Source organism: Geospiza fortis, unplaced genomic scaffold (genome assembly GCF_000277835.1).
Source record: "Geospiza fortis unplaced genomic scaffold, GeoFor_1.0 scaffold11, whole genome shotgun sequence".
In the NCBI taxonomy this organism is placed as follows: Eukaryota; Metazoa; Chordata; class Aves; order Passeriformes; family Thraupidae; genus Geospiza; species Geospiza fortis.
In genome coordinates, this window is record NW_005054304.1 from 14785679 (window position 1) to 14798483 (window position 12805).

At 38.9% G+C, this 12805-nt stretch overlaps 1 protein-coding gene across 1 annotated transcript in view; it reads left to right on the plus strand.

The window, feature by feature from the left end:
• PPA2 (inorganic pyrophosphatase 2) overlaps nt 1-12805 on the plus strand; it is a 34749-nt gene that overhangs the window by 19742 nt on the left and 2202 nt on the right. Inside the window, exons 9-11 of the mRNA XM_031066495.1 lie at nt 6373-6500; nt 8233-8318; nt 9341-9410. Coding sequence (XP_030922355.1) covers nt 6373-6500; nt 8233-8318; nt 9341-9410 — 284 coding nt within the window. The remainder of the gene's footprint in view (nt 1-6372; nt 6501-8232; nt 8319-9340; nt 9411-12805) is intronic.

The window sequence follows — 12805 nt, forward strand, 5'->3', positions numbered from 1 at the left end:
ACTCTTTAACTACTTTGACAGTTAGAGATTAAGAAGTTCAGCTTAAGGAAAGAGTAAGTAATAGTTTGCTGTTAATGTCAGTATCAATTTAAACCACTCTGAAATGTGCAGTAAAATGCAATATAAGTGTCAGTAGTTAAAAGAAAAGTGAATTTCATTTCATTTCTAGGCACTGTTCTACTTAAAGACTTACCTTTTCTCCCTGGCAGTTTCTGAGAGAATGTGGTCAGAAAAGTGGATGAGAGAATTCAGAAGGAGTCCACTAAACAGGGGCAAAACTGTGGTAGTTTATTCCAAAATTGTTTATTATTTGGGTTTATCTGTCTGTATTTGAAAGCTCTCTCAGGTTTTTTGGTTGGTTTTGGTTTTGTTTTTTTTTTTTCCCCAGGTAATGACTGATTTATGTCAGCTCTATTACAACTTTAGTTTATTTGGGAGGGGAGAAGTAAGAGCTTTAGTCTTAAAAAAAGAGGAAAAAGTAGTGGGAGGAATGGGCAAACCATTGCCTGTAGTTGATTCCTGTGTGCATCCTTTCTTATCAGGGAATACGTGCAAAACTTCAAGAAGAGAATTGTCCTGAGATTCAGAGAAGTGTAGAACTACTTATCCAGTTTAATATGATTTCCCTTTGGGATTGAAGTTGCAGCCCAAAATTTACAGAAGAAAGAAAAGGGGAAGAAAAAAAGCCCCTGTCTGCTTTCAGAAGACATGACTGGCTTGCAGTGTTTAACAGCAGTCATTCTTCAGTCTGAAAACAAACAAATCTGTCAGAGCAGGCAGTACAATATGTCCTTTTATACTTGTTTTTCCCCCTTCCCAAAGTTGTTAATTATTTCAGCGTAAAGGGATGGCAGCTATGGATAAAACCAGTCTCTCCCTCTGTAATTGATGTGCTGCTGTGTTACGGAGGTGGCCTCCTGGGGAAGATGAGGCTAAGTGTTGCCTTCTAATCCTGTCCAGTCACTTCTGTATCATTTGTTAAAGATTTCCAACGGCACTGAGAATCATCACATTTGCTTTCAGCTCAGTATGTGCAGAGCCCCCAGTGAACATTTGGAAAAGATAATTTCAAGACACCAGAGTGGTGATTACTTGCAAACCCCATCCTGAGCCTGCACTGTGTGTTAACTCCCCTTGCCTCTTTAAGCACGCCCCAGGTACCTGGGATATTCTCCTTCTGGGATTGCAATCCTTCTCCTAAGTGCAATTGATTTTTCTGAGACTTCACAGAACTCAGAACTGAGAAGTCACAACTTCTGAGTGCTTCTCATTGTTTATTCATAGCACTCCCCTGGACTGTGTTGTGCAGGCATTTATTGATAAATACTGGTTTAAATTGGAAACCCTGCCTAGAGCTCTGTGTTTCACACAGAGCTGTGAGAAACTCTTGTTTACAGTGACAATACCCAGGAATGATAGGCAATGCTTAGCACCTGTTTTAAGTGGGAACTCTGTCATCAGGAGGAATAGCAGGGTCTTAGTGTCTTTTTGGACTGATTTTGTAAGGTAATCTGTTTGAAATAATAGCACTTAATTCTGGTGGGCATAGGGACAATATCTCACCAAATACAAGTGGTATGTCAGATGCAGGCATCTGTGTGAGAAGGATAAATCTGAACATGTCTAGTTGGAGTCTAAAAGCAACTATTTCATTAAGATCTGTCTTTGTGGCTGCTGTGTTTCTGCTTAGGCAGTTGCTAGGCAGATGGCTGTTAGTAGACCAGAGGAGCAACATTAGACCAAACAACTCTGAGAAAAGACCTAAAAGCTCCTCCTTGCAGACTTAAACACTAAATCTTGGTGGTGTAATAGGCTGGGTTGCTTTCTTTATTTTGTTGGAAGTAAATTTTTGTAGTAGAAAGGTTGCTTCCCTGCTTATCTCATAGTCTGGATTGAATTTAATATATTGGATGTATTGGAGTTCACTTGTATATCTAACGCTTTTCTAGTTTGGGCTCAGAAGGGATGAGTGATAATTTTATGCTGTGATTTGGTGTAAATGTATGTGGCATCTTCATATTGGACAAGAAGTTTTAAAAATCACTGGCAGTTGAAGCAGGAATTGTGTTTGAAGCAGTGTATGAAGTCTGGCTTTCAAAAGGTCATCTTGCCCTCCTTCAGCAAATTGGACTAATCACGTATTAGTCCATGGCATTATGGAGGTGATTTATTGGCCTGGAATCTTAGCAACCATTTTTGCTGCCATTGCTCCCTGGAAAGATGCCAGTATCTATTCAACAGCAGTTGGTGATGTCTGCTGGCTTTATTGTGCTGCCTTTTGCTGGCACTGGTGTAGTTAATTGTGCTGTGTTGCTGTGCTGCTTTTACAATACACATCTCAAGATAGGGTTTAGTGACCAAACCCTAAATGGCAAAACTAAGGCATGTTGTATATTTTGTACTAAATATTGTTACAGACCTTTACATGTGAGTATATTTATTCACAGAGAAGCAGCAGAGGCCCAGAAGACCTTTGTTGTGGATTTGTGTAAGCACCCAGTATAAAGAAATTAATTTGCTGTACCAAGTCTCCCCTCCTACCCCTTGCACAAAATACACCAAATGCCTTTATATGGAATGTAGCTGCAGCTTCCTGTAAATGTTTATAAGATGTTATTAAAAACATATGTCCTCTCTTCCCACAGACCTTGTTTAGAAAGCTTGCTGCAAACATGTTGTTTTAGCTTTGCTTGCAAGAAGCAGCATCTGTTGTACTAAAAATGGTAGTTTTGTACAAATGCTTTTGTTGCTCTCTTCTGTAAAGCCAGTTAGAATTAGGATCTACATTCATGTTAGCTCACTCCCTTGACAGAGAGGTAGCAGCAGTTCATGGTGCCAGCCTCTAGGGATTTTCCTTATGGACACTGAACTGCAGCCCTTAATGTGATCTGCTGTCTCTTTTTAACCCTTGGCACTTAACTATGGTGCCCAGAAAAATGAGACCTATGGTTGTATGCAGGCAGTGTAGAGAAATTCCCACTTAGAGCCCCGTGGGGACCTGCTGATAACATAGCTGCAGGAGCCTGACCTGCTCTGCTGCTTTGAGCAGGGCTTGCTGGCAGAGATCAAACTGCTTTGGGCCACCTAAACACTTGCTGCTCCCCAGCCTGCCCCTTTTAACATCAGTGTGAGTACAGTGAGGGAAGATAAGCAGTCAACATCAAAAAAGATTCTCTTAACAGTGTTTGCTGCAGAAAAGACATTTAAGTTGTTTGCTTTTTAAAAAATCATAACAATTTGAAGCTATCTTCTGTAGATATTAGTGTGGTAAATTATTGTACTGCTTAGTGTAATCGTCTCTTTTACCTTTCTTTGCTTACTTTTTTGTTTCTGAATGTGGTTTTTCTCCTTTCCCCCCTGCTATCCCAAAGAGGCTGTTTAGATTTCAGCGGAAGACAAACTGTCTTTCACGTTTTTCTGTGGTGACTTTTAATGAACTGAAGAGGTGGCTGTTGAGTGAGTGATGCAAGAGCTGCTGTTTTCCTTGTATTTTGTATTATATGCTGACTCCACAGCAACAGCATTGATACTTTTCTGGGGTTTGTTTTGTTGCATTGTTGCACGTTTTTCTTCTGCTTGCCACCAACTTTCATTATAATACAGATGTTCTGGAATCTTTTTTTTTTAAATCAAGCATTCAAATTTCATTTGATGTTCTGTAGCTGTCCTTTATACTAAAGAATAGCGAAGTGAAGCATAGGGATGAAGGAGAATAACTTGCAAGGAACCCAGGAAATAAAAGCAACCAATGCCCCCCTTCGTAAGTCCTCAAAACCAGAGTATAATCCATCCATATAATGCTGTAGTATGATTGTGTTTAGTCACTTTGCTTAGGCAAGGTATTTTCCAGTAGAGAGAGTGTAAAATTCAGGGAGACAATTCTATCCATGAAGACAGAATCTCTAACAAAAGGACATAATGAAAGTCTGTCTCAAAGCCTATCCTAATATTTGAGTCCTCCAAATAAGTATAAATAAAACTTATAAATAAGGGACAACAGATGGAGAAAAGTACTAAGTGTCAGTTAGTAGATTGTAAAGCACTTTTGATGAACAGTTTTTATGGGAGTAGGAGGCAAATAACCAAGTAGTGGGAGTGGAGAAGCAGAGTTAGGAGAGACGTTTGCTGGAATAGGAACCAGAAAAAGGGAGCAGCAGTGTGAGAAAGTATGCTTGAATTTAAGTAGTGTCTGGAGATAGAGGTCTGGATTTTGTCCACTGCTGGGAGCCAAGGAAATTGCTGCAGCAGCCTGGTTTGCTTTACAAACTTGAGGAGATACTGTTCCTTCAAGAAGTGTTAGATGTGAATTCAGACTTCACAAGGGGAGGAGATGACAATGTCTCAAGTTGGAAGAGGGATGTTTTCTTGCTTGAAGAGAACAGGATGATACATTGGGGTCCTGAAACTGATTTGAATTGGAGCTGCAGTTTTATTATTGCCCAAGTGAAGCATTCAGCCTCCAACCAAGATCCCACCCTTTTCTAAATCATTCCTTCTTGGTTGGTCTCACCCACCCCATCCTATTGAGAAGCTTTTTATGCTCTTAAACACGTATTTCAGCTAGAAGACCTGCCTCTAGCACAGCCTTGTGTGCCCTAGCTTTTTTCTGGGATTCTGCCAGTGAAATTCCCTGATCTCCTACAGACAGATGGCCTCAGCCAAGTTCAAAATGTGTTTTACTCTGAGCCCATAAACACATAGCCCTGTAAAGTGTGTGCAAAGCAAAAATTTACATGGGGTTCTTCAGAGTTTCATGCTTTATTCTTTGGGTAGTGGTAATGCAGTGGAATTTGGCAGTGGCATCTATGACATGCCTGTTAACACTCAGAATGTTTTCTGAGACATAGGTCTGGGCTCCCGCTTCAGTCTGCGTGTCATCTCTCTTGGTGGTATACTGAGAATTGAATGGTCTGTAGCACAAGACCTTTTCTCTTCGCTTATTGTTCTCTTCAGAAATACTTTAATGTCTTTGTTCAGGTTCACAGTGAAATTTTAAAAGACATTTAGGCACTTAAAGATGGAAAGCACATGACTAGGTATCAATTCCATGGACTAAGCAACTCTGATTTTATAGGACTGCATAGACAGAGGAGTATCTTAGCAGAAATTGCTGCTGACCAGATGTCATCAAGTGAGGCATACCTATGGGAGAAGGTAATGAAGGAACCAGGCAGTATTGAGAAAGAGCAAGAAGGAATGAGGAAGGGAGACATGAGTGAGTCACTTGCAAAACACTAGAGGAGAGTAACACCTTGGAAGATGGCCTGAGCAGAGTGAGGTTATGGAATAGTTGGTAGACTACAGCAGTAAAAAGTCAGCTCCCATTTCCATCAGAAGTGACTGTGGAAAGGAAATAGAAGATCACACCAGTACAAAGTATTTGGCTTCTGGGATGGACAAAATCCTTTATTACATCAAAATTATTGGAACAGTGTTGAAAGCTTTTGCCATGTAAACATGTTGCCAGGGAGTTAATTTGTTGGGGGGTTTATAGAACCATGCCATTGCAAGTGACAGAAGTGGTGGTAGTCTCCAAGGACAGTCCATTAAAATTTGATATGCACAGCAGGTAAGGGGTGGAGGATCAAGAACTACATCGTTGATATGGCAGCATAGTCTTCAAGCTGAATTACTGTGATGTTTCATCTCTCTGCACACACTATGGCTGTTCATCTCTGCTTCACAAGGGTGTTGCACAAATGGAATACATTCCTCTTTGTGTCCTGTCACATCTTTGTCCATCCGGATTGTAGAGGTAGAATTATTTATCACTGTGAGTATGCAGTTGTCAGTAAAGGTTATCAGTAAAGTTAGTGTTTGGAGCTCCTGGCACGTCTCTGTCAGGTCTTGAAGGAGATGAATTTGGGACTAATGTGAGCAAAAAAAAGTGCCTTTTAATATAATGTTGACAAGTCAAGCCTGTATTTTGTTAAGAGGTGCTGATTTAAAGATCCATGTGTTGAAATTGTTTTTATAGTTATTCTTCCATTATCAAAAAATGCTCATAGGCCCTGCAGTTGCTGGAGGAAAAAATTGTGTCAGTGAATAAGTATTGCAAGAGCTACCTACTGAGATAAATATGGGATTTTCTTCTCCTTTCACAAATGTGGTCCTTTTATTCATTGTACCTTTGGGTCTTAATGAATGAAGGGCAGGAGATGCCTGCTTTACCTGCTTAGTATGGTTGTGAAATCATAAGCTAGCAACTATGGGCAGCTAATGTAATAAAGTGAAGTTACCAATGACTTTGAAAGTATTCAGTGAAATCAAATTGCTGCAGATTCTTTAGGAAAATTTAAAAAATTGATGTTCTGAAACCTGTGAGTGAAAATGATCAGTTCTTTTTATTTTTTTTAATCTTTTAACCTACAGATATCGATGACGTCAAGAAGCACAAACCGGGTTATCTCGAGGCTACAATTGACTGGTTCCAATTATATAAAGTCCCTGATGGTAAACCAGAAAATCACTTTGCTTTTAATGGAGAGTTTAAAAACAAGGTGAAGATAATGCAAAATTAAAAATACATCTTTCTGTTACATGGACTCTAGAATTTTTGGAATTGTAAAGGAGGAGGCTTAATGAAAAGAATTTTGATGGGAGGGACTTCTGTGTACAGTTTATTAGACTAGGATTAAATGTTTTCTGCCTTCCATTTTGTTCAGGAAAAATGCATAGGTCATTAAAGAAAGTCTGAAAAAAAATTTAGTCCTAATCCTGATGAGATTTACACATGCATCTGTGTGTTTGTAGATGTTTTTCAAAGCATTTTCATTCTCCGTGTCACAGTAATGAACAGATTGTCTTTTCAGGTGTTTCTGTAGTCCTATCCTGACTTTTGTTTTTAGGGTGTGCAGTTTAAGACAATGGGTTACAGATTTTTTCATATTTTGTATTTGCTCAAGGCATACTTATTTCTGTTAAATCTCTGTAAAAACATTTGAAACATTTGGCTTGAAGGCTGAAAAATTACTTGCCTTTTTTTTTTTAGGAAAAAAAACAGCTTTTTAAACTACTTAGAGTAAGAATGACCAGTGTTTGAAAGGAGATTGGACTAGGAAATACCTGGATTTTTCCAGAGAAATCGGATGTGATTTGAGTAAAATTGCTTTGCAACTTGTGTATTGCATGTTCTGTGTAGCTTATTCTTGGCAAAGAATCCCAGGTTTCTCATTAATGATGTCCATGTGTCAGCCAGTTCAGCCTTGCAGGGCGCTGTCAAAGTTTCGTAGTGGCTTCTAACCAGCACAGGGAGCTTTACATGCTTTGTCTGGTTAAAGAAATGTTCTGATTCCCCTCTGCACTAAAACTGCCTTTTAAATCAGTCAGTTGTGGAGTTGTAAGGCTTGATAACCTGATCTCTCCCCTGTTCTCCCAGGAACTGCTCTTAGAGATGTTCCTGCACTGTAGAGTGACAGTAGATCAGTGTATCCCTGTCAGGCCATTGGAGTTGAGCCTGAAGGCACTAAATGCCCTGAGATAGCTGGTTTGGAGCACTTGAATAATTCTCAAGCATTTCTAGAGACCCAGGATATGATGATGCAGCTGTGGCTGTGCTCCAGCAGCTCTGGTAAAGTTCACAATGTTCCAGTGGCACTTTTCCAAGTCACTCCTTGTTAACAAATGTGAATGTTCAGTTGGCAGCTTTTTGCAAGTCTAGCAGTCATCATCCGGACACTGAGGGCTTATTTTACTTTAATTTTTGGAAGCTTTTTCATCCCAGCTCCACCCCCAATATGATTGTTTTTCAAACGAGCAGAAACTGTTAAGCAGCTGACATGTTATGTTCTTGCAAATGCTCAAGTGAATGATTGGGCATTAATAAAGTAAATGCAAATTATGCCTCTAGAGGGGCATCCTGAACTGTGACCTGCATCTGTAAGGGTGGAGTCATAGCTCACACACGTGATCCCATTTAGAGCCTGGTTCAATTTTCTACAGCAGTAGGGATCTCTGTAGCATCTAGTGCTGATTTCATTTCTTTCATGTAGCATTTTTTTTTGTGGCTGCAGACTGAGGGAAAGTCTTGAATGTGTTGCCAATCTATGTGATAAACAGTGAAGTTTGTTACTTTACATAAAAAGGGTATTATATTCTTCAGAAATTTAATGAGGCCTCAAAGGAGGTACCTTAAAATAACATAGGAAATAGTATGTTTTAATAAACTAGTTCTGTGGCTTTTTTCTGTTTAATAACATTTTAATTTACAAAACTTTTCTTGTTGTAAACTAGGATTTTGCTGTTGAAATTATTAAATCTACCCATGAACACTGGAAAGCTTTGCTTCATAAAAAAGTTGATGGAGGTGCTATAAAGTGGTATGTATCCAGTCACATCTCTTGGTCTTCAGCAAGTTGCAGCTGTCCATGAGCTGCTTAGATTTTTTTTTTTAATTTGAGATGACAGGAATATTAATGGGTTTGATAATCAATTGATAATAAAGCATGATTGACTAATTGCTCCTTGTATGATGATGATTTACTGGTAAGTGGCTCCAGAAATGTATTGATTACATAGATGTGACATTCATTACTTCAGCTGTTGAGAAATAGTCCCAGAGTGTTTGTTCAGAATTGTTTTGGGAGAATCTTGGGCCTCTTGTCACTGTTCATTCTGTTGCTTTGGGGAATTGAAGTTTGTGCAGTTTATTCTGTAAGACCTTAAAAACTCACGATCAAACTAATTTTTGGTGTGAAAGGATGCAGATTCATAGGGAAACATTTCTGCCAAGGATGTGGTCCCAGAGTTTGTCTGGAAATACTGTTTGTGCTGCTTTATGTAGGTGCAGAATTTTGGCCTGTTTTCCTTCTTGTTAGATACTACAGGTGGATTGCTGAAGTAACCTGCTGTTACTTCCATGATTCCAGGTTACATTCCAAGTAACCTGCTGTTAGTTCCATGATGGCTGTGCCTTGCTGGCCATCCTGCAAGGCACAAGAGATGGGGTGTGCTCACATCATCTCTGCTAGCCATCGAGGTGTTCCTCAGCTCTCTCAGGAAGTGCTGGTTTATTTCTGCTGGCTTCCTGGGGGGATTTAGCTTCTCCACTGTGGTCCTCTGCACTGCACCCAAGCTAGCAGCCAGAAGCACTGAGTGTGAGCGCTGCTTGCATTAATACAGAATACACAGCCTAGATACCTCCTCAAACTCAGAGAAACAAAGAACACCCTTCCACACACCTGTTCCTTCCAGCCTTACTTTGTGGCTTTCACTTCCTCATCGCTTGCAGATACACATTTCTGAGCTTTATATGTGATGGTGGGTTTTTTCCATAAGTACTGAATTGTGTGTGGCTCTTTTCTGCTGATGGATAAAGCAGGTTTTTAATTTTATTTTTCAGCACAAATATTTTGGTGAGTGGCAGCCCATTTTGTTGCAGTGAGGAGAATACCCGATCGATTGTGCAGTCAGTAAGGATGTTTACTTTTTTTCACCCCTTTTTTCTTTTAATGATTAATTGGAAAAGACTGTTCAGAGCTCCAAAACTGAAATAAAGCAGCTAAATTGAAATGGTCCTTCCTTAAGCAAAAATTTAAGTAAAAGGAGGAGCAGAAAGGTTGTGGGGAAAATGTAAGCGTTGTGATATAAACCTTTCATTGCAGTGGTCCAGTTGTGCTTTCTGGAAGGTTCATCTGTTCTGGTGGAGTTCTTTTGTTTTTTCTCCTTCTGTGGTGCTGTTTCTTCTGATCCTGAATAGCAAGATGGACTGTTATTTGTATCTATCTTGCTGTCTTCTCTGTCTCCCCTGTTGCCATGAGTTACCACCCAGTGTTAGAACTCATTGACAAGCTGACTGTAGTCCCTAATCACTAAACAGACCCTTTGTTTGTCTACTTGCATAATTAAATGCAATGCTGTAAGAGAGGGGATGCTTATTTGAATGTTTCTTAAAGAATACCTGTCATATTCTGAAAATTAGCATAAAATTAAAACATGCAGGTTTCCTGTTCAGGCAAGAAAAATATCCTGCAGGTTTGATGCTTTCATGTGCAAATGTTAGTGGAGGAGAATTTTTTCCATTTCAAAATACAGTAGTTTTGATGCCAGAAATTAAGCAAAGTTACCAGAAATTACATGAAGAAATGTGCCCCCAAGTATTGCTTTTTCTTTTCTAGCGTAGGCTGTGATTGAGCCTGTGCTCATGACCACATGAGGTGCTCTGCATGTGTGCATGGCTGCCAGGGCACCCAGTGTTTCACCTCACCAGTCACAGCAATTATGCAAGTTCAGGTGTCAAAGGACACGCTCTCCACTGTCTGTGCAGTTAACATTCCAACAGCATTTCTAGTAAGAATGTGTTGTCCTGGATGCTGTTGTGTCACAAGCAAATGAGACTCTCATTTGGAAAGAAATGTTGGTTTAAGTCATAAAGATGTGTCAAACCAAACTTCTTCCTATTCAGATACCTTTCTTTCAGCACTTCTTTTAAAGCATTTCTGTGTTGCATTTGTGAATGTTGATTAATGGGACTGTACATTTTAAATGAAAGAAAAACTCATTTTGGAATTCAGATATGATTTTAGACATGTCAGTCACAGCTATAAGCAATTATTTACCTTCTCTGTACTTTCAAATTTACAATAGCTCTGAGTCTTTTAATGTAACTAAAGCTTGAAGTCCAAATATATTTGAATTGTGACAAATGTGCAAAGGAATATTTACTTTTGCATTCTTTGCTCTTTGTACTTCAAGGCATGCAGGGTAAATAATCATTAAATCAGCAGTATGTCTTACTTTGTTTCTCAATAACAAATCTTTTTTTTTCCCTGTGGTTTTTGGGGAGGGGAGGAAGTTAGTAAAATCAGTTCATAAAATAGATACCTTGTATCAAACTGTAATGCCTTTCTTATTTGAAAGCTTCCCTTCTTATCAAATTGTATGACTTCCTGCCTTTTTTTGTGCCTCATATTCATTTAAGTGATGGTGGTTTTGTGAAGTTGTTTGCACATATTCCTTTCCATCATTCTGTTTCAGTTCCGTCTAAGTATTTTAATTACGTCTTTGTAGGGTGCTGCCTCTTGGTGCTTTCCAGACAGGGAAAATATGCAATACTCTATTATAAATGCTGTTGTTCATACTGCATGCACTTGCCAATCTGCAATAACTAAAAAAGTAAAATGGCCATGAGATAGGAATCATGGACAGTTGAACTCTAAATATAAGCAGTGGGGTTGGCTTGCACATTTTAAGCAGGTATCTTTTTGTCTAATACACTACAGTGCATGCTTTGGTTGTCAGACATTCATCTCTTTCACACTGAAGTGAAAGTATGTGAGTGTTGGCTGCAGAATTTTAATGGCTGTGATTTCAAATGAAAGCTGCCTGTGTTTGTGAAGGGTTTTGTTTGGGTTTTTGGTGTTTTTTGTTTTTATCTTTAATTTAAACTAAAAGCAGACACATTTTCTTCTAATTTATATCCGTCTATTATGTCCTGGATAAAAACAAAATAATGAAAGCTGAAGCAGATCTTGTGAGAAATACAGTGAAAAATGTATTTCAGTTACTGCAGAATTTCTGAGCTATTTCTGCAGTGAGAGCTGGTTCTCTACAATTCTTTTTCCAGCATCAGATTTCAGTTGCAGCATTTTTGAGTGAGTGATTATTGCTTTAAATCAGATACATTGAGTTCTCAAAAAAACCCTGGAACAAAACAAAAAACCCCAAAGACCCCAAAAGTCAAGAGGCAGCACTCACTATTGCTGTGGAAGAGTTTTCATGGTGAGCAAGAGAACTATAACAGAACCAAACAGAAAACATTCAAATCCTTACCGAGTGTGCACTAATCAGAATTTCCTATAGATTTTGACTGGGTGGTTCCCAAGGTAGTCCAGTTGTTCTCAGAATTATTTGACCTTTTGTTACTTTACAGATGAGGAACTAGAATGGCTTGTCTGGGTTGGGGAATTTCCACTCCGCTGAGGGAGTTTCTAGATGGTTGGCATGTTGGGGGCAAACTGAGAATGATTCCACACAGGTGAATTGCCATGACCATCAGTTCCAAAGGGATAGAAGATAACCTGTGCATTTAAGAGCAAATACTGAACATTTGAACCAGCCAAAATTACGCCAGACACCTGTAACTACAAATCTAGATGAATTTTAGCACTACATAGTGAACATTTCTGATGTTCTCTAGCCTCTGAAAGTTGTTTCGTCTGTGTCTCAGCTCCACTGTCAGTATGTGTTACACACTAAACCCAGGAGTCATAGGGCTTTGTAATGAATGTGTTAGTACTAAGATACACTGTTTATTTCAGGCTTTTAAGTGTTGCCGTCTCTAAAACTGACCAGAACCACCAAGCCTTTGTTTAATATTAATCCTAAGAATTACTTGCTCTGTGAAGAAGCTGCTGAGGACTTTGCAAGTTGGAAAATCTCCAAGACAATCTATATATAGTTAGTAGAGCAATGTTTCTCAGACTTATCACATAATTCTTTCTTATAATACTGGAAAGTGAACTAGGAAAGCTTTGCTTGTCTCTTGATAAAATGCAGAACATTGCTTTACAGGGGAAAATGTTTGACTTTTCCTGATAATTTAAAGAAATCTCCAACCAAATTTGAATCTGTATATTTATTGATGTGTTTTAAATAATTCAGATCTAAGCAAGAAAATTTGTTTGCTGCATTTCTACCCATATGCTTTCTGTGAGGACATTTCCATTTGGGATTTAGTAAAGGTAGAATTTTTTGTAGTGGCCAGTTGTGAAACAAAAGATTGGTGAAGTTGTTAGTCTGGGGTTTGTTTTTGTTAATTAGTTATTTTATTTGGTTTTTAAATTACATGCCAGGTGAAAGTGTTGTG